The sequence below is a fragment of the Mobula hypostoma genome, chromosome 4, assembly GCF_963921235.1.
Source record: "Mobula hypostoma chromosome 4, sMobHyp1.1, whole genome shotgun sequence".
Lineage (NCBI taxonomy): Eukaryota > Metazoa > Chordata > Chondrichthyes > Myliobatiformes > Myliobatidae > Mobula > Mobula hypostoma.
The window spans coordinates 10,812,560-10,834,614 of record NC_086100.1 but is presented as its reverse complement, the minus strand read 5'-3'; the positions used below and the strand labels follow the sequence as shown (position 1 = coordinate 10,834,614).

The 22,055-nt window shown below is 40.1% G+C and overlaps 1 protein-coding gene across 2 annotated transcripts in view; it reads left to right on the top strand.

Annotated features, from left to right (window-relative positions):
• The window catches only part of nadkb (NAD kinase b), a 99,065-nt gene that overhangs the window by 53,741 nt on the left and 23,269 nt on the right, over positions 1–22,055 (top strand). For both annotated transcript variants that reach the window (XR_010017605.1, XM_063045301.1), the window contains exons 6-8: positions 4,987–5,072; positions 8,412–8,514; positions 20,466–20,623. Coding sequence is in view for 1 of the 2 variants with exons in the window: in XM_063045301.1 (XP_062901371.1) it covers positions 4,987–5,072; positions 8,412–8,514; positions 20,466–20,623 (347 nt within the window). In the remaining variant the exon portion in view is untranslated. The remainder of the gene's footprint in view (positions 1–4,986; positions 5,073–8,411; positions 8,515–20,465; positions 20,624–22,055) is intronic.

The window sequence follows — 22,055 nt, the reverse complement described above, 5'->3', positions numbered from 1 at the left end:
TTTATATAATCACCTATATACATGTAATTGCTCAGTGTAGTTTCCAGTAATTACAGTACAGTCGCTCTTTATTTTTCTAGAAGCTTCAAAGTTTTTCTGCAGCAGAATTCACGCCCCACTTGAATCCTTATTTTATTGGTTAATTGTTATCTCTGAAATTAAAAAAAAATCTTTTATCTGACATCACAACTTCTTTTCTGTCATCTTTCTTTTTGTTTGTTCTTTGAACTTGTAACACAGCCATAACCACCGAGTTTTATGCCTCATTCTTGTCTCCCAAAGAAACTCCGTGCTAGTATCACCAGATCAAACTGTGCTCTTAAGATGGCCAACTTGAACTGCTGTAGTTCATATGATGAAGGTTTGTTTCTCCATCCCTTAGCTGAACCATTAACTGTAGATGAGCCTGTGGTATAAGTTCTATTTTTTGTTTTTCATTTAGCCATATAGCATGGAATAGGCCCTTCCAGCCTAACAAGCCACACTGCTCAGCAAATCACCTCTTTAACACGAGCCTAATAACAGGACAATTTAGGTCATGACTAATTAACCTACTAACCGGTACATCATTGGACTGTGGAAGGAAACCAGAGCACCCGGAGGAATCCCACACGGTTCATGGGGAGAATGACAAACGCCCTACAGACAGTGCCAGAATTGAACTCCAAGGTCCGGAATGCACCAAGCTGTAATAGCATCTCACGAACTGTTATGCTGTCGTGGCGCCAGTAGTTCTGGATTGTCTTTCATTGGGCATCAAGAAATCTGGAGAGATTTAATGACCCACTGAAGGAAAGAGTAGCATTCCCAAAGGCCTAGGCACTACGAGTGGAATGAGGAACATGAGGGAATGATTAGACAAGAAGGAAAATGGGCGTCAAGTGAAAGAGCTCCGTGTTGAAGGAAAATGTGTGGAGTATTGCCGGGGATGAAACTAAAGAAGGCTGACATTTTTCATGGTGTATGTAATACTTTGTTTAGCGATTTTGTCTAATCTGTAAATCAAGTTGGGTATATGCAGAAAATGTGACACTAATATATGTACTTATTATCCTGGAGTCATTTTTTTTATTCTATTACAACTTTAAGCAAGTCTACAGAGAGTTTGGCCTCATCACGTAGGACATCAATAGAGTAGCTCCGTAGCAGCGAGCCAGCTAGTTTAAATAACATCAGCTATGCTAATGAATGACACCTGTTAAACTGACCTCACCACGTCTTTTACATTTTAACCCACCATGGGCAATAGAAAAGTCACTGTTGCAAACAGTGCAGCAAGCAACATTGTCATTATTTTTGAGGTCGACTGTAAAGCCCGCCCACAGGGAAAATTGATAGGTCTACTTACCACGAAGAGAGACCAATCAGGATGCTCCCTCCTCCCCCTTGATTTCCAGGATATTGTAGATAATTTGTGGGCGTCAGGGAGCTGCCACCAATATGCGGGAGACTCGACCTTCCGGGAGAGTTGGGATGTCTGAAAATTTAGGAGGAACTTGGCACATTAGATAGCATCTTTGGAGAGGAATAAACAGTTGTCATTTTGGGCCAAGATCCTTCAGCTAGTCCTGATTAAAGGATGCAGCCTGAAATGTCAATGGTTTATTCCTCTCCATAGATGCTGCCTGATCTGCTGAGTTTCTGCACACCATTTTGTGTGTGTTGCTCTGGATTTCCAGCATCTCCAGGATCCCTTGTGCTTATGGAAATTTAAGATGTGAATGTGATTGAAGAGTACGTTGAAATGTGTAGCAAGAAATTACTGGACGAACTTAGTGGCTTGAGCTGCATCTGTGAGGGACTGGTGGAATTGTTGATGGTTGGGTTTGACATTTGCAGTCTTTGTGTTTACGTTGAAATGTGTGAAGTAGATGTGGTTAAGAAAGAAGAGGACAATTAGAAGATGAGATTTAAAAATTGGGCGGCGTGAGCTTGTTGTGCCAGAAGGGCCGTGCGGTATCTGTAAGTAAATAAATAACCAGAAATAGAGGGACCAGAGGAGGTTAACAAGAATGATTCTGGGAATGAACAGGTTAATGTATGAACAGTGTTGGAGGGCACTGGGACTGTGCTGTAGTTCATAAGAACGAGGGGGAATCTCATTGAGACTTATCGAATATTGCAAGGCCTGTTCAGAGTGGATGCTTCCTACAGTGGGTGAGTCTTGGACCAGAGGGCATAGTCTCAGAATGGAGGGATGTCTACTTGGAACAGATATTAGAGGGAATTTATGTAGCCAGAGGGTGATGAGTCTGTGAAATTCATTGCCATGAACAGCTGTGGAGGCCAAGTCATGGAGTATATTTAAAGACACAGACATGAGGAAATTTGCAGATTCTGGAAATTCAAGCAACACACACAAAAAATGCTGGTGAACGCAGCAGGCCAGACAGCATATATAGAAAGAGGTACAGTCGACGTTTCGGGCCGGGACCTTTCGTCAGGACTAACTGAAAGAAGAGATAGTAAGAGATTGGGGAGGGGGGGATCTGAAATGATTGGAGAAGACAGGAGGGGAGGGGTGGATCATGGGATGGGAAGCCTAGGGAGAAAGAGAAGGGGGGAGGGGAACCCGGAGGGTGGAGAGCAGGCAAGGAGTTATAGTGAGAGGGACAGAGGGAGAAAATATATTAAGAAAATATTAAATAAATAAATAAGGGATGGGTAAGAAGGGGAGGTGGGGCATTAACGGAAGTTAGATAAGTCAGTATTCATGCCATCAGGTTGGAGGCTACCCAGATGGAATATGAGGTGTTGTTCCTCCAGTCTGAGTGTGGCTTCATCTTGACAGTAGAAGAGGCCGTGGATAGACATATCAGAATGGGAATGCGACGTGGAATTAAAATGTGTGGCCACTGGGAGATCTTGCTTTCTCTGGCGGACAGAGCGTAGGTGTTCAGTGAAACGGTCTCCCAGCCTGCGTCGGGTCTCGCCAATATATAGAAGGCCACATTGGGAGCACCGGACGCAGTATATCACACCAGCCAACTCACAGGTGAAGTGTCGCCTCACCTGGAAGGACTGTTTGGGGCCCTGAATGGTGGTGAGGGAGGAAGTGTAAGGGCATGTGTAGCCCTTGTTCCGCTTACAAGGATAAGTGCAGAGAGGGAGATCGGTGGGAAGGGATGGGTGGTACGAATGGACCTGACGCAGGGTGGGAGACCACTTCCCTGAACACCTACGCTATGTCCGCCAGAGAAAGCGAGATCTCCCAGTGGCCACACATTTTAATTCCACGTCGCATTCCCATTCTGATATGTCTATCCACGGCCTCCTCTACTGTCAAGATGAAGCCACACTCAGACTGGAGGAACAACACCTCATATTCCATCTGGGTAGCCTCCAACCTGATGGCATGAATACTGACTTATCTAACTTCCGTTAATGTCCCCCCTCTCCCCTTCACACCCCATCCCTTATTTATTTATTTAATATATTTTTTATATGTTTTCTCCTTCTGTCCCTCTCACTATAACTCCTTGCCTGCTCTCCACCCTCTGGGCTCCCCTCCCCTCTTCTCTTTCTCCCCAGACTTCCTGTCCCATGATCCTCTCCCTTCTCCAGCTGTTAGATCCACCCCTCCCCTCCTGTCTTCTCCTATCATTTTGGATCTCCCCCCTCCCCCTCCCACTTTCAAATTTCTTACTAGCTCTTCCTTCAGTTAGTCCTGACGAAGGGTCCCAGCCCGAAATGTCAACTGTACCTCTTCCTATAGATGCTGCCTGGCCTGCTGCGTCCACCAGCATTTTTTGTGTGTGTTGCATGAGTATATTTAAAGCAAAGGTTGATAGGTTCTTGGTTAGTTGTGTCAAAGGTTATGGGCAAAGGCAGGAGAATGGAGTTGAGAAGGATAATAAATCAGCCATGATGGAATGGTAGAGCAGAGTTGATGGGCTGAGTTGACTAATTTGTTCCAAGTCTTATGGTCTTGTATCCCAGGCAATTAAGAGGTGGTTGAGAAGACATCACAGATCTCCAAAAATTATTTTCTTTGTCTGTAGACCTGGTAGCAGAGTGTGAATACTATTTAAAAGGGGAAAAAGATGAACACGGTAACTACAGGCTATCAGCCTGATGCCAAATAATTAGGTGTTAAAAGATCTGAAGGTCTATATAAATAACAAAGGAATGGTGGCCCATGGATTTGTCTGGCTTGATTGATGAGGAAACCCTAATGCGAGGAAACCGTAACCCTAACCCGAAAGGCTGGTAAAGTTGAAACATTTGATATAGACTGCACATTTTAGCAAAGCAATTCACTAAGTCACAAATGGCAGCATGATCAGAAAGATATAAGTATTTCAATCTAAAGGAGGTTAAATCCTGATAAATACAATGTAATGCAGCTTGGATGAGGACATGAATTTCCTCCATGTACTCAGGCCATACACATAGGAACAGAATTAGGCTACTCAGTCAATCGAGTCTGCTCCACCATTCAATCGTGGCTGATTTATTTTCCCTCTCAGCCCTATTCTTCTCCCCGTAACCTTTGACACTTATTGCTATTTATTTATATTTGCATTTGCACAGTCTGTTGTCTTCTGCACTCTACTTGATCTTACATTCATCCTGTTATAGTTAGTATTCTATAGATATGTTGAGTATGTCCGTGGGGAAAATGAATCTCAGGGTTGTATGTGGTGACATAGATGTATTCTGACAATAAAATTTATTTTGAACTTTGAACCAATTGACTTGTGCTGGGTATATAATTTATAGAGTGGGAACAGCCCTTCTGATTGACTTTTGGGATATCTGAATATTTTTCCTCTCACTTGGCCCAAGTAGCTGTGGTCTTTCATTGATTCTGTTATGGTATTATTCTATTATGAACTTACTGAGAAAGCCTTCAAGAAAATGAATCCCAGGATTGTATATGGTGACATAAATATACTTTGATAATAAATTTACTTTGAACTTTGAAAGTGATCATATGATTAGTATGTAACAAAGTTCATCACCCAGTTTTTTTTAAAATCCCAGGTTATGATGAGCTTTCGGGCTGCATAGACCTAATTATTTGTCTTGGTGGTGACGGCACGTTGCTCTATGCTTCCTCACTCTTTCAGGTATGTTTGTTTTTGGCCTCAGCATCTTCTCACCAAGAAATGGCATGCGAACATAGGACATAGAATAGTACAGCACAGTACAGGCCCTTTGGCCCACAATGTTGTGCCGACCCTTAAACACTGTCTCCCATATAACCCCCCACCTTAAATTTCTCCATATACCTGTCTAGTAGTCTCTTAAATTTCGCTAGTGTATCTGCCTCCATCACTGACTCAGGCAGTGCATTCCACGCACCGACCCACGCTGAGTTAAAAACCTTCCTCTAATATCCCCCTTGAACTTCCCACCCTTACCTTAAAGCCATGTCCTCTTGTATTGAGCAGTGGTGCCCTGGGGAAGAGGCACTGGCTGTCCACTCTATCTTTTCCTCTTAATATCTTGTATCTTATATCCTATCATGTCTCCTGTCATCCTCCTTCTCTCCAGGGAGTAAAGCCCTAGCTCCCTTAATCTCTGATCATAATGCATACTCTCTAAACCAGGCAGCATCCTGGTAAACCTCCTCTGTACCCTTTCCAATGCTTCCACATCTTTCCTATAGTGAGGTGACCAGAACTGGACACAGTACTCCAAGTGTGGCCTAACCAGAGTTTTATAGAGCTGCATCCTTACCTCGTGACTCTTAAACTCTGTCACTTGACTTATGAAAGCTAACACCCCATAAGCTTTCTTAACTATTCTATCTACTTGTGAGGCAACTTTCAGGGATCTGTGAACATGTACCTCCAGATCCCTCTGCGCCTCCACACTACCAAGTATCCTGCCATTTACTTTGTACTCTGCCTTGGAGTTTGTCCTTCCAAAGTGTACCACCTCACACTTCTCTGGGTTGAACTCCATCTGCCACTTCTCAGCCCACTTCTGCATCCTATCAATGTCTCTTTGCAATCTTTGACAATCCTCTACACTATCTACAACACCACCAACCTTCGTGTCATCCGCAAACTTGCCAACCCACCCTTCTACCCCCACATCCAGGTCGTTAATAAAAAAAATCACGAAAAGTAGAGGTCCCAGAACAGATCCTTGTGGGACACCACTAGTCACAACCCTCCAATCAGAATGTACTCCCTCCACCATGACCCTCTGCTTTCTGCAGGCAAGCCAACATTTGGCCCCTTTCTGGATGTCCAAATGCACTGTACAACAAAGACGTACTTTTAAGGTTTAAATACTGTAGAATCAAAATCAGGTTTATTATCACTGACATATGTTATGAAATTTGTTGCTTTGTATCAGCTGTACAGTGCAATATATAAAATGTACTATAAATTACAATAAGAAATATATTTAGGTAGTGCAAAGAGAGAGCAAAAGTAGTAATGTAGTGTTCATGGGTTAATTGTGTGTTCGGGATTCGGATGGCAGAGGGGCAGAAGATAAAAATGTTCAGTATGTGTCTTCAGGCCCTGAACCTCTCTGATGGTAGTAATAATAAGAAAACAAGACATGGGTGGTGGGGATCCTTAATGATGGATGCTGCCTTTTTGAGTCATCACCTTCTGAAGATGTCCTCGATGCTGGGGAGGTAGTGCCTTTGATGGAGCTGGCTGAGTTAGCAACCCTCTGCAGATTTTCTGATCTGTGCAGTGGCCCTTCCATACCAGATGGTGGTGCGACCAGTTAGAAAGTTCTCCAGGTTATGTCTAGAAATTTGCTAGAGTCCTTGGTGACATACCAATTCTGCTCAAACTCTCAATGAAATGTATCTACTGGTGTGCCCTCTTTATAATTGCACCAATATGTTAGGCCAAGGATAGATCTTCAGAGATGTTGGCAACCAGGAACTTAAAACTGCTCAGCTTTTTCAATTCTGACCTGGTGATAAATACTGATGTGTGTTTCCTCGACTTCCCCTTCCTGAAGTCCACAATCATGGTCTTCGTGACAAGTGCAAGGTAGTTGTTACAACACCACTTGACCAGATCATCTTTCTTACTTCTGTATGTAATACAGATTTGAGAAAGAAGCTGATAATCTGTCTGCACTCCAATACTGACTGAACAGTCAGTGATCCAGGTACATTTGTTCCCATTCATGTTCCCCTCCCACAACCCCACCTCATCCCAACTGTGGAACCGAAGATTCCAGAGGAAAAGGTGACTAGAATCTAAGCAACCACAGCAATTAAATAATTTTAAACAGCGTGGGTACAGACTGCACCTGGGGATGGGGGTGTGTGGGTGTGGTGTAAGAAGAAAATACCACTGGCTTCCTCAGAGTTAAGGAAGAAGTTATTTATTCAAACAGCGTGGAGTAGGCCCCTCTGGCCCTTCCAGGAACCCCTGACAAACCCGATTAACCCTAACCCAATCATGGGACAATTTACAATGACCATTTAAGCTATCCGTATATCTTTGGTGTGTGGGAGGAAACCAGAGGATGTACAGAGACTCCTTGCAGAATGGTGCTGGAACTGAACTTCGAACTGTGGAATGCATTGTACTGTAATAGCGTCATGCTAACTGCTACGCTGCCATGGGTCCCTAATGTGCAGCACTGGGTTAGCAGCTGATGAAATGCTTCTGAAATGAATTACAGTAGAGCCCACCACAAAGATTCTTTCTCGAGGTATAGATTCTTGTCCATTGGCTTTTAGCTTTTATACCTGAGCCATGTGTTTGGTCATTTTTTTTTCTGTATGGTTATAAGGAGGGAATGGTGGCATGGCTAATAAAGCTGTTCCATCCCTACATGATGGTCCAACCCTGAGTCCTGGCACTAACTTGAACACATGGGTTTATCAGAAGATAATGGGAGCCAGCCAGTGCAAAAAAAAACTCTCTATGGACTCTGTGTATATTTCTCGCTGCCTTACTGAAGCAGCCAGCACAATCAAAGAGGGTCTTTGAGCCTGGTGCTACGCGCTTTCAGGCTTTTGTATCTTCTGCTCAATGGGAGAAGGAAGAAGGGAGAATGTCTAGGGCAGAAGGTACAGAAGCTTAAAAGTACATGCCACCAGGCTCACAGACCACTTCTACTCCATTGTTATCAGACTACTGATTGGTTCACTAGTATGGTAAGATGGACTCTGGACCTCATAATCTACCTCACTATAACTTGCACCTTATTTTCTGCCAGCGCTGTAACACTATTCTGCATTCTGTTATTGTTTTACCTTGAACTACCTCAACGCACTGTTGTAATGAAGTGGTCTGTAAGAACAGTATGTAAGGTAAAGTACGCAAGCTTTTTATTGCATCTCTGTACATGGGACAGTAATATTCCAAATGGACAGGGGCTCAGAGGTCACATATGAAAGTAGGGGCCATTACCCTTCACTGTATGGCATTGGCAGTTTAATTACATGTGGCTAAAGTGCTGCGATCTCTTTTCAGACCAGTGTCCCGCCTGTTATGGCATTCCATCTTGGCTCACTTGGATTTCTCACTCCATTTAAATTTGAGTCCTACAGAACAGAAGTAACCAATGTAATTAAAGGTAAGAGCAAAACTTTCTAGATTATTCTGTTGGCTGTGTGCATGGATATAGAATACTGGTGCACAGCAAAAGGCCTCTTGACCCATGATGTCTCTGCTAACCCCATATAAACTGCATATCTGCCTGCATGTGATTTATATACCTCAATTCCCCACCTGTTCATTTGCATATCTTGGTGCTTCTTAAATGTCACTTGTATCTTCTTCTGCCAACTTCCCAGGCAATGGGTTCCAGGCACCCACCACTCTGTGTTTAAGTATAAAAGAAACCTGCCACATAAATCTCCTTTGAACCTTCCGCCTTTCATCTTAAAGCTATGCCTTCTAGTTGTTGACATTTTCATCCTGGGAAAAGATTTTGACACTCTATCCTATCTTTGCCTCTTTGTGATTTTATGAACCTCTACCAGGTTGCCTCATAGGCATTGCTTCACAGAAAACATCCTGAATTTGTCCAACTTCTCTTTGTAGGTCCTACTCTCCAATCCTGGTGAACATCTACAGTCTCTCCAAACCCTCCACATTCTTCCCGTAAGCAGAACTGCACAGAACCGTGACCTAAGCAGTTTTGAGATGTATTAGATCAAAGATACACTGTGGCTAATTTATTGGGTACCTCGTTTACCTAATAAAGTGGCCAGTAAGTGTATGTTTGTGGACTTCTGCAGCTGTAGCGCATCCACTTCAAGGTTCAATGTGTTGTGCATCCAAAGATGCTCTTTTGCACCGCACTGTTGTTATTGTTGACTTCCTGTCAACTTGAATGAGTCTGGCCATTTTCCTCCGACCTCTATCATTTAAAAGGTGTTTTCACCCACAGAACTGCTACTCACTGGATGTTTTATTGTTTTTGCACATTCTTTGTAAACTCTAGTTACTGTTGTGCTTGAAAACCCATTGACGGCTCCTCCGTTGAGATCGTTAAGAGCGCAAGATTTCTTTGTGTTCACCTGGCGGAGAATCCCACCTGGTCCCTCAATACCAGCTCCATAGCCAAGAAAGCCCAGCAGCATCTCTACTTTCTGCGAAGGCTGAGAAAGGTCCATCTCCCATCCCCCATCCTCACCACATTCTACAGAAGATGTATCGAGAGCATCCTGGTTCGGGAATTGCACGGTCTCGGATCGCAAGACCCTGCAGCGGGTAGTGAGGTCAGCTGAGAAGATCATCGGGGTTTCTCTTCCCACCATTACAGACACTTACACCACATGCTGCACCCGTAAAGCCAACAGCATTGTGAAGGACCCCATGCACCCCTCATACGAACTCTTCTCCCTCCTGCTATTTAGCAAAAGGTACTGAAGCATTCGGGCTCTCACGACCAGACTGTGCAACAGTTTCTTCCCCCAAGCCATCAGACTCCTTAATACCCAGAGTCTAGACTGACATCTACATCATTTATTATTATATTGTAATTTGTCCTCTACTGTGCCTGTTTTCTTGTTTATTATTTATTGTACCGCCCTGCACTGTTTTGTGCACTTTATGTAGTCCTGTGCAGGGTCTGTAGTCTAGTGCAGTTTTTATGTTGTTTTACATAGTCTAGTGTAGCCTTGTGCTGTCTCACATAGTCTAGTGTAGTTTTGTGTTGTTTCATGTAGCACCAGGGTCAAGGAGGAACATTTTCATTTTAACTGTGTACTGTACCAGCAGTTTATGGTCGAAATGACAATAAAAAGCGACTTGACTTGACTTGAGATCAGCAGTTTCTGATATACTGAAACTACCCTGACTGGCATCAACAATTATTCCATGATTAAAGTCACTTAGGTCTCTATTCTTTTCCATTCTGATTTCTTCTCCATTTTGATGTTTGGTCTGTGCAACAACTGAACTCTGGACCATGTCCGCATGGTTTTATGCATTGAATTGCTGCCACGTTATTAGATATTTGCATGTACAAGCATGAGTACCAAATAAAGTGGCCACTGAGTTTCTGACAGAGTAGTTTTCTTCTGTCCTTTTCTATGCCTGGACAATTTGATTGTCCTGCCCACTGTAGCGCTAGATTAAAGAAAAAAGTTTAAATTAAGGATTTGTTTTGCTACATTTTCTGGTATAATGATCCACCAGTATTGTAACCCTGTCCTTGTTATTTTACTGGGGTAGTGATTTTTAAACACTTTATGCATAATGAGGGTAAAGTAATTTATAGAAATTATAACAGTACAGTGCAACTGTTGGTCTGTAGACTGCCATGTCTAGGCAATTGAGGTGCAGATTCTAAGTACTACTTAAGTACTGTCAGTGACTGCTTCCACCACATGCTCAGGCTTGCCACTCTCTGGGTGAAAATGGTCCCCCCTCAGATCCCCTCTAAGTCTCATTCCCATTATCCTTTAGTTTTATTTAGAACACATTTGGCCCCTTTGGCCCACTATATTGTGTTGTGTTTACTTTAAGAAAAAATCTACCTTCACCATCTTCTTGTGAACGAACAGAAAAGGCTTTTTTAAAGCTCCATTTTTCTATTATCCATGTGCCTATCTAAGAATCTCTCCCAGGAGTCCTGGGAGACCCAGCGTCTTCCAGGGAATTACACCTACGTGAAGTGTATCAGGCTGCAGGTCCTTGAAGACCAGGTTAGGGATCTGGAGCAGCAGCTGGATGACCTTCGGCTGGTACAGGAGAGTGAGGAGATGATCAGTCAGTTACAGGGAAGTAGTCACCCTGAAGTTGTAGGAGCCGAGTAGCTGGGTGACTGACAGGAGAAATGGAAATATGAATTGGCAGTGCAGAGTACCCCTGTGGCCATTCCCCTCAATAATAAGTATACCGCTTTGGTTACTGTTGTGGAGGATGACCTCCCGGGGAATGCCATGGAGTCTGTGTTACTGGCACTGTCTGTGGTGCAGAACGGAAAGAGGGAGAAGAGGGAATGGGTTGTGATAGGAGACTTAGTAATCAAAGGAATAGACAGGAAATTCTTTGGATATGAACAGGACACCTGAATGGTATGTTACCTCCCAGGTACCAGAGTCAGGGATGTCTCGGATCACGTCCACAACATTTTGGAGTGGGAGGGAGAGCAGCCAGATGTCTTGGTACATATTGGTAGCAATGACATAGGAAGGAAAAGCAAAGAGGTCCTGAAAAGGGAATTTGGAGAGCTAGGTAGAAAGCTGAAAAGCAGGACCTCCAGGGTAGCAGTTTCTGGATTGCCTCCAGTGACGGTAGAAACCAGATGATTTTGCAAATTAATGTGTGTCTGAGAAGCTGGTGCAGGGGGCAGGGCTTTAGGTTCTCAGATCATTGGGATCTCTTCTGGGGGAGGTATGACTGTTCAAAAATGATGGGTTGCACCTAAACCCGAGTGGGACCAATATTCTTGCGGGCAGGTTTGTTCAAATCTGATGGCAGAGGGGAAGAAGCTGTTCCTGGAATGTTGAGTGTGTGTCTTCAGACTTCTGTACCTCCTCCCTGATGGTAGTGATGAGAAGTGGAAATATCCTGGATGGTGAGGGTTCTTCATAATGGTTGCTGCCTTGAGGCATTGCCTCTTGAAGTTGGCCTTGATGGAGTGAGCCTAGTGCTGGCCAAGTCTATAACCCTTGCAGCTATTTTCCATCTTGTGCTTTTTTTTCCCCATCCCATAATAATTTAATTACTTCTATGCTCTCTCATTTCTTGTCCATATTTTTTGAGGAATAATCTGAATTCTGGAAAAATAATGAAGTTCAAATTTGTTGAGAAATCTATAAATTGACATGCATGGGTTAGCAGTGTGATGGGTGAGTAGTAAGAGGTAGGTGATTGTACACAATGCTGAAAAGAGAGGAAATGCTTGTGCAGATATATTCAAGCATTATTGTCTCTGAAGGAGCAGGGGGAAGAGTCATAGAGCACAGTAACAGACCCTTTGGTCCATCCAGTCCATGCTAGCCTGATTTTCTATCTAGTCCCATTAATCTGCACCCAGACCATGTCCCTCCATAGCTCTCCCATCCATGTATCTATCTAAACTTTTCTTAAATGTTACAAATGAACCCGTGACTATCACTTCCGCTGGAAGCTCGTTCCACAGTCACACTAAGCTGTGAGTGAAGTAGTTCACCAGTATATAATTCCTGAGGTGTCCTGTTTTAAGCTGAATGCAGTTTTGCTCAGGTCTCTGAACAAACAAAGCATGACCTATAGCATTTGTATTTCTATCTTCACCACTGCCACCTGAATAACACAACACACCTGAATAGCACTTCAACGCAGGCTCAAACTATAGACAGTAAATGAAAAATAAAAAAAAAGCAGATGATGGAAACTTGAAATAAAACAGAAATTTCTGCAAGTACAGCATCTGTGGAGAGAGAAAGTTTCACCTGAGCCAATTTATTGAACATTTCAGACATTTTCTGTATATTGTGCTGCAGAGGTATTTGCTTGAGATGATGGCTCTACTGTTTAGGCCCGAGCAATAGGCAAGGCTGTTAAATGAAATTTAAAAAAAATTAACAGAATCCAGATGCTGGAAATCTAAAATGAAACCAGAAATGCTGGAAAAACTCAGCAGGTCACACAAAAGCAAAATTTTTCTTTTTTTTTAAAATCAGTCATTAATCTGTGAAGCCTTACTGAATTGCTACTTGAGCATATCCAGAGTTGGACCCTAACATGACTGTTCAAAAACTAGAATGTGGGTGCAGACTGTCTCTGGATAATAAACAGGTTCTGTTGTAACAGAACTTTCAAAATTGGTTTATTTCTAACGACAGAGAATACACTGAAGTACCCATTCCTCTGCAGGAAATAAAAGCACATCACCAGAAACTTTGACAAACTTCTATAGATGCACATTGAATAGTATCCTAACTGGTTGCATCACGACCTGGTATGGAAACACTGGGAGACTTCCGCCTGCTGCTTAATTTTTGTGGCTGCGTTTAATTCTTCCTTTTCCATAGGTTTAAACTCTGAATTTTTAACTTTTATTTGTCTGATCTTGGAGGGGAATAGTTGTCATTATTTCACAATCTTTAAGAAGTGGAAAGCAGCTTTCTGAATCCAGCAATGGAAAGGGAAAAACTTCGAAAGAAAAATCAGAAAATATGCCTGTCTGGGCTGAGCGTTTAGAACGTGCGTTGATGGCTCTCGACAAGAAAATAGATAATAACACTTCTGAGATCAAGTCATTTCAACAGAGTTTTCAGTTCGTAGAGGAAAATATTATTTCCTTGAATTCTGAGCTTAAAGGGTAGAAGCGTCAGCGGATATTTCAGCCCGCTTGGAACAGTCTCAACGCAAGATTATCAATTTGGAAGCAAGGTCTCGTCGGAATAACATTCGAATTGTTGGACTGATGGAAGGATCTGAGAGTGGGGATTTATTGGATTATTTTGCTAATTTGTTTCAATCTCTGTTTCCGGATATTCTACCTCAGCCTCCCGATATTGAAAGAGCGCATAGAATTTTCACTTAGAAATCTCAAGTTCCAAATAAACCAAGGTCAGTTTTGGTCAATTTTCTTCATTTCAAAGTTAAAGACCAAATCATAAAATATGCAAGGAAACAAAGTTTTTAAATTCAAGGGTTCCGAGATTCGTTTTTATGAAGACTATCCATGGGAAGTTGTGGAACAGCGGTTGACTTTGTTCCAGCTGTGAAGATAGCCCGTGATAAGGGATTATTCCCATCACTTCGCTATCCAGCCCGATTAAAATTATTTCCTAAAAATTCAACTCCAAGTGTTTTTTTTGGATCCCAAAGCGGCATTGGACTATGTTAATTCTATCTTGGAGGTGGCTGAGGTTTGAATGGTATTAAGTCTGCTGAATAATTTTCTGAAAGAGAACAAGCTTTGAAGATTTCTGATACGTTGAAAATGTCCTTTGATTGATGGGCCATTTAAAGAAGATGTGAACTACTTGATTTGACTGATGAATGACTTTTCCGAATCTGTTTGGTATACTGAGTGAATTAACACAGCGGACAGATTGTTAACTGGTTTGATTATTTGTTTTTATTCCAGTTTCTCTTCTAAAAAGTTGTTTTTAATTGGGCAGTAAGTCAAAGGGATAATGGTGCTGATTTTTCTTCGTTAGAGATTACGTAGACATTTTTCTTTTTGTTTAGGTTTAATTTTATTGTTTTGATGTCTTTGGAGATTGTTTTTGCATTCCCCAGTTTATTTTTAATGATTAAACATAAACGTCTTTTGTTTCCTCTACAGGGCTTTCTTACTTTAGGGCCTTGTGTTTTTTTTTTGTAAATGGGGGGGCGGGAGGGTGGAAAACTTTTAAAACCACTATTTAAATTGAGCAGCTCGCAGAGTTCTGTTTCATTTTTCTTTTTCTATGGGGACGCATCCCGGCCTACTCTTTTTCTTTGCCGGATTTCTAGCTTTTGGGATGGTGGGAGGATTGGAGGTCGTTTCGAACTATAGGTTTCATTGTAGGATTAATTTCATTTTTTTCAGTTTTTGTTTCTTCTTGTATTTTTTCCCATTACGGAGTTCCGGAGCATGCGTGGTTATACTTATCACCGCCATTTTTGATTAGCCTGCGTTGGTATGCGTGTATTTATATGTTAACATTTTTTTTATGGTACTTAAATAGATGAACGTTATTAGTTGGAACGTACGTGGCTTGAATCACCCTATTAAGTGAAAGAAGACATAAAATTATTAATCGATTCCAATCCGATATAATTTTTGCTCAAGAAACGCATATCAGAATGAGCGATCAAAATAGATTTTTTAAAATGTGGAAGGGTCTTCAATATCATGCCACTTGTCAGAATAAAACAAAGGGAGTATCTATTTTTATTAAATCTAATATTTTATTTATCCAAGAAGACATTGTGTCACATACTAATGGCAAATTTGTAATTGTCAAAGGAACAATTTGTAATAGAAAAATTGTCCTGGTTAATCTACATGGACCTAATGTAGATGATCCTTTTTTTAAAAACGCATTTGGTTTATTGCCAGATTTAAATGAATATATTTTGTTAATGGGTGGTGATTTTAACCGTTGTTTAAATCCTTTAATTGACAAGAGTTCAACCAATCAGCGGCTTCCGAATTGTTCAGCATCACTTATTAACTCTTTTTTAATTGATTATGGTTTGATCGAAATCCGGAGACATCTACATCCTAATGACAGAGATTATTCCTTTTATTCACATGTTCACAAAAAAATATTTGAGAATCTATTATAGCTGATTTCCTATTTTTGTCCAAAGTCCAGAAATGTAAATATGACGCTATCGTTGTTTCGGATCATGCGCCTTTAAGCTTGGCTTTTGAATTGAATGATGTCGATATTGCAAACTTGCCTTGGCGTTTTCCAGAAAGTTTATTACAAAGTTTGGACTTTGTCAAATTTATTGAGACTCAGATAAAAGGTTTTTTTCTTTTTAACAATACAGGAGATATGTTGAAATTGATTATATGGGATACATTTAAAGCATATTTGCGAGGTCAGATAATCTCCTATTTAGCAAAGCTTAAGAAACAGACAAAAATAGAGTTAGATAAGATTTCAAAACAAATTAAAGACTTGGATAATATTTATGCAGTCTCTCCTAACATTGATTTATAAAAACAAAGGGTTGAACTTCAATCACAATATAATTTACTATTAACTTATCCTATTGAAAGAAATTTGCTTAAATTGAAAAGTCAATTTTATGTGTTTGGAGATAAAAAATAATAAGCTATTAGCATCCCAATTAAAGGCAGCTGGAGCTAAAAGACAAATTTTAAATATTTGTAAGGGAGACGGTAGTTTAGCTTGTAATTATGAAGACATTAATAAAATTTTTCAAGACTTTTACAGTGAACTTTATAAATCTCAGTTTCCAGCTGATCCTTCTAAAATGAATGTCTTTTCACAAAAGATTGATTTTCCTAGAACATCTGTTGAAGATCAACAAACTCTTGATACTCATATTACTAAAAAATAATTCAGAAAGTTATTCTTTCAATGCAATCTGGTAAAGCTCCTGGATTGGATGGTTTTTCTGTAGGATTTTATAAAAAAGAATCGAAAAATTGCTTTCTCCATATATGTTGGAAATGCTTAAAGATTCTTTTTTGTTAGGAGAGTTACCTCCCACATTTTATGAAGCTTCTATTTCTTTAATTCTTAAGAAAGGTAAAGACCCGACTGACTGCGCTTCATATAGACCTATTTTATTATTAAATGTGGATGTTAAAATTCTTTCAAAAATAATGGCTAATCGACTGGAGAATATTCTAGCTAAAATTATTTCCCAGGACCAAACAGGTTTTATAAAAGTCCGTTATTCCTTCTCTAATACTTGGAGACTGTTAAATGTTATATACTCACCCCTTTCTAAGACTCCCCAATGTGTTGTTTCTCTTGATGCTGAAAAGGCATTTGAAGGAGTTGAATGGAAATACTTATTTAACGTTTTAGAGAAATTCAACTTTGGCACTAATTTTAATAAGTGGATTAGAATGATATATAAAAGCCCTATTGCTACTGTTATTACTAATAATTGCAGATTTTTTTTCGACTTTCGCGGGGTACGAGACAAGGATGTCCGTTAAGTCCCCTGTTATTTAATTTGGTGTTAGAACCCTTGGCCATTGCACTTCGTGAAGCTAAAGACATCCATGGAATTTCCATAAATGGGACTATTCCTAAGATCTCCCTTTATGCTGATGATCTCTTAGCTTATGCTTCGAATCCTGAAGAACCCATTCCTAGTTTATTAAAATTATTAAATGAAATTGGAAAGTTTTCGGGATATAAACTAAACCTTTATAAAAGTAAATTATTTCCTCTAAATGATTCTGCTTCTATATATGATGACATTTCTTTTAAAGTTACGGACTCTGTAATTTTTATTGATGATAATACCTAAATACTTAAAAGAGACCTTTATAGAGCTAATTTGGTTCATTTAGTGGATTTTATGAAGCAGTTATTTTGTAGATGGAATCCACTTATACTTTCGTTAGCTGGCCGAATTCATGCAGTTAAAATGCTGATTTTACCAAAGTTTTCATATGTATTTCAAAATATTCCTACTTTTTAACTAAGAAGTTTTTTGATCAGGTTGATTCTATTATTTCATCTTTTGTTTGGAATAATAAAAGACCAAGAATTGGAAAATATCTTTTACAAAAACTAAAAAAGGATGGAGGTCTTGCTCTGCCTAATTAAGAATGTATTATTGGGCTGTTAATATACGTTATGTGTGTTCTTGGTTATATTGGACTGATAAAAATGAGCGACCACCTTGGGTTGATTTGGAATTGAAAGCTGTGAAACAATTTTACTTAGCTTCGTTATTAGGAGCTTCTTTACCTGTACAACTAGCCAAAATTTGTATTCTAAATTTATATCCTATGATTAAGCAGTCATTAAGAATTTGGTACCAGTTTTGTAATTTTTTTAATTTCAAAAAATTTAACCTTCATAGTTTAATTTATCAAAATTATTTATTTAAACCTTCACTAAGTGATCCTACCTTTTTTCTTTGGAGGAATAACGGAGTCTATTCCTTCATGGATCTGTTCTAAGAAGGCCGATTGATGTTTTTTGAGAAATTAGTAACTAAATATTCTGTCTTGTACTCACATTTCTTGCAGTATCTTCAGGTTAAACATTTCTTACAAGAATATTTAAGTAATTTTCCATATATACAAGAATCTGACCTGTTAGACATTATTTTAAAAATGAATCCTTCAGTGAAAGGTTTTATTGGGAAAATTTATAATTTACTATTACAACAGTACAATTATCCTTTACTTAAGATTAAGCAAGTTTGGGAAAGAGAGCTTAACATGACCTTGATAATAGAGGATTGGTTGCGAATTTTGAAGTTGGTTTTAACTCTTCTTCCATTTGTGCCAGTCACTCTTTAATTCAATTTAAAATTGTACATCGTTACTATTTGACAAAGAAGAGACTGTCTAAAGTATTTCCTAATGTTGATAGTCAGTGTGATAGATGTAAAACTGAGACAGCTATATTGACACATACGTTTTGGTCGTATTGAAACGGTTTTGGAAATCTATTTTCTCTACAATTTCTAAGGCTTTAAAAATTAATTTACAACCTAATAAATTGACAGTTTTGTTCGGCATTATCCCTCAATATATTCATGGTATTTCCATATCAGACCAACATGTGATTGCATTTGTTACACTATTGGCCAGAAAGGCTATTTTATTGAAATGGAAAGATGCCTCTGCTCCCACTTTGATACAATGGTTCTCTCAGGTGATATTATGTCTTAGTTTGGAGAAAATCAGAAGTTGAACTTTTGATCCTCGAATTGACTTTGAGAAAAGGTGGGGTTCTTTTGCCCGCTACTGTGATTTGATTTGAGTTAATTAAGATTGTTCCCTTCTGATTCTTGTGTAAATGGACTTGGTTGGCGGATTGATGTTTTTCTTTTATGGAAGCTTGTATGGCGTATAGCTCTGGGGTTGTGCTCCCAATGGTTTTTTTTTGTTTTAGTTACTCGGGAGTTTTTTTCCTCCTCTTTTCCAAAAAAAAATAGTTTTACCATTTTATTTTTTCTTCTTATTATTGATATGTTGTTTAGCTTTGTTAATCAGTTATTTGATAATTTCTCATTGTACATATTGACATGTTGACTTGATTACTTTAATTTTTTCTGTTGATCTTCAATAATAATTAATAAAGAAGATTTAAAAATAAAAATGGAAACACCAGTGGACAGGAATAGAAATGTGATGGCAAAGTCTCCCCACCAATGAGTACCTTTGCAAGGAGCGCTGCCATAAGGAAACAGCAACCATCATCAAAGATGCCCACTAGCTCTACTATCCTTGGGCAGGAAGTTTAGGAGCCTTGGGTCCTACACCATCAGGTTAAGGAACAGTTATCCTACAACCAACAGGCTCCAAAGCCAGCATGGATAACTTCACTCACCACAACTCTTAACTGATTCCACGACCTACAGACTCACTTTCAGCGACTCTACAATTGCAGTTCTTAGTATTTTTATTTGAACAATTTGCTTTCTTTTGCTCATTGGTTGTTTGCCAGTCTTGGTTTATGTATAGTTTTTCGTTAATTCTATTGCATTTCATTATTTTCCTTTAAATGCCTGCAAGAAAATGAATATATGTACTTTGAAAATAAATTTACTTTGAACTTTTGATAAGAAACAACAGTTAGTAAAAATGTAAGGACAGGAAACTAGCTCAGTCCTTAGAACAAAGGCACAAATTGACAAACCTATGTTGGAATTTTGAATTTAATATTTTGACAGCTTTTATGTTGGGGTATTCATAAGAAGGGCATTCATAACTTGGAGATGGCCTATGATATGAGGAGTGCAAAACTTAAGGTATTGACAGCTGTAGATTTGAGCAAGCAAGAGAGAAACTTCCAGAAGCTTAAAGGATTAATAGAAGCATTCAAAACATTTTCACGGGCCTATGAATATTAGTCAAGAGTGCAGTTTTGGATGCTAAGTTTTGGTCTTGGGATATTCCCATTCTCTGTGACCAAGTGCTTGGGCTGCTGGGACTCAAGGGCCTGAGTTTATAGTGAGGGTATCTTTTCCTCAGGGAAAGAAAATCAAAAATCAGAAGGCATCGATTTAAGATGAAAAGGGAAAGGTCTACGAGGGACTTGAGCGGCTACTTCATGATGCAGATAGTGCGAATATAGAGGAAGTTGCCAGAAGATGTGGTTGAGCCATGTACAAAAGCAACACGTGGAGAAGTATATAGATAGAAAGGCTCTATCGGAATATAGGTCAAACACAGGCAAATGGAACTACTTTAGATGGGATTTGTAGTATGTATGGTTAAGTTGGCCTGAAGGGTCTGTTTCTATGCTGTGTTTCTTTATGACTCACAAGTAAGTATAGGGGGGGACTGTGGGCTGGTGCCGTGAATAGATGAACTGTTTTGTAATTGGTGCCTTTATTGCTATTTTAGCCAGTGGTGGAATGATCAACCCCATAAGTGAACAGAACTTAATTTGGTACCTTGTCTTTGAACAGGAGATGCCAGGATAATTTTGAGGAGTCGCCTGAAGGTGAAGGTGGTTAAGGATTTAAAAGCAGCAAAGCCAGAGAGCAAGTACCAAGTGGAGGATAATGGACTGATCCCACAGAGTCGGATTGACAATGAGACACAAAAAGCCTTCATGCAGATACATGTATGTAAACAATGACTACTGGCCCCTTTGCAAACTCCTGTCAACACAAGACAACACAGGAAGGAACAGCAAGGCCATGGTCACTAATTAGAAATGTTATAAAAACCTGTTCAATTTGCACCAAATTGTGCGAGCAGAAGTTTCTATTTTATATAGCGTTGCTCTAAAGACCTGATCAAGTTTGTAGATTAGCTTTATTTGTCATAAGTACATCAAAGTGAAATGTGTCATTTACGTCATCGACCAGCACAGTCCAAGGTTGTGCTGGGGGCAGCCCACAAGTTTGGCCATGCTTCTGATGGCAACATAGCATACCCACAAGTTTTTAGCCCAAAGCCGTCAATCTTTGGATTGTGGTAGGAAACTGGAACACCACAAGGAAACGACATGATCATGGGAAAAACAGACAAACTCCTTACAGACAGTGGCGTGCATTGAACACTGATCGTCGGCACTATGAAATGTTATGTTAGCCACTGTGCTACCATGCCTCCCAGAGTAAGCTCCTACCCTATAGCTCCAACAACCTGTGTTCAGTCCCGATCTCTGGTGCTCTCTGTGTGGAGCTTGAATGTTTTCCATGGGCTTTCCCCAGTGCTGGTTTCTTCTCCAATTCCAGAAACATGGGATGTTTGGTTAACTAGTTACTGTAGCTTGCCCTTTGGTGGTAAAATCTGTGGGGAAGTGATGAGAAGGTAGATTTTTTTTACACAGTGGTGGGTGTGTGGATCACATTGCCAGGGAATAGTGGTAGAGGCAGATACATTGGGAGCATTTAAGAAACTTGGGTAGGCACATGGATGAAAGAAAATGGAGAGTTTATGGGAGAGAAGTGTTAGATTGATCTTAGAGTAGGTTAAAAGTTCGGCAAACATTGTGGGCCAAAGAGCTGTATTGTGCTTTTATTTTCTATTTTGCAAAAGTGATGTTTGAAACAAAAAGTATTCAGCAAATTGAAAATTTGTGATGTGTTTGTAGTCCACATCTGCATCCCAGATCTTGTCTTGTTTCCTAATGACAAAGATGGCCATTTCAGCTCATTGAGCCATTCGCAGCTCACAGACCAATTGCATCCCTCGCTGATTTTCCCTGTAACCTGTTCTACGCACTGGGAACAACTTGCAATTGACAGTTTACCTTCTACCCCTTAGAATGTGGGAGGAAGCTAGAGTAACTTGGGGAAACCCACGCAGTCACAGAGAGAAGGTGTAAAATCCACACAGATGGCATCAGAGATCAGAATTAAACTCGGGTTGCTGGAACTACGAGGCAGCAGCTCCCCTAGCTGTGCCACACTGTCCTGTCTTGCATTTATCCCTTGCACTGTTAGCATTACTGTTGCTTTTCTTAGACCTAGACCTTAAGAAATAGAAGCAGAATTGAACCATTTGGCCCATTGAGTCTGCTCCACCGTTCTATCATGGCTGATTTG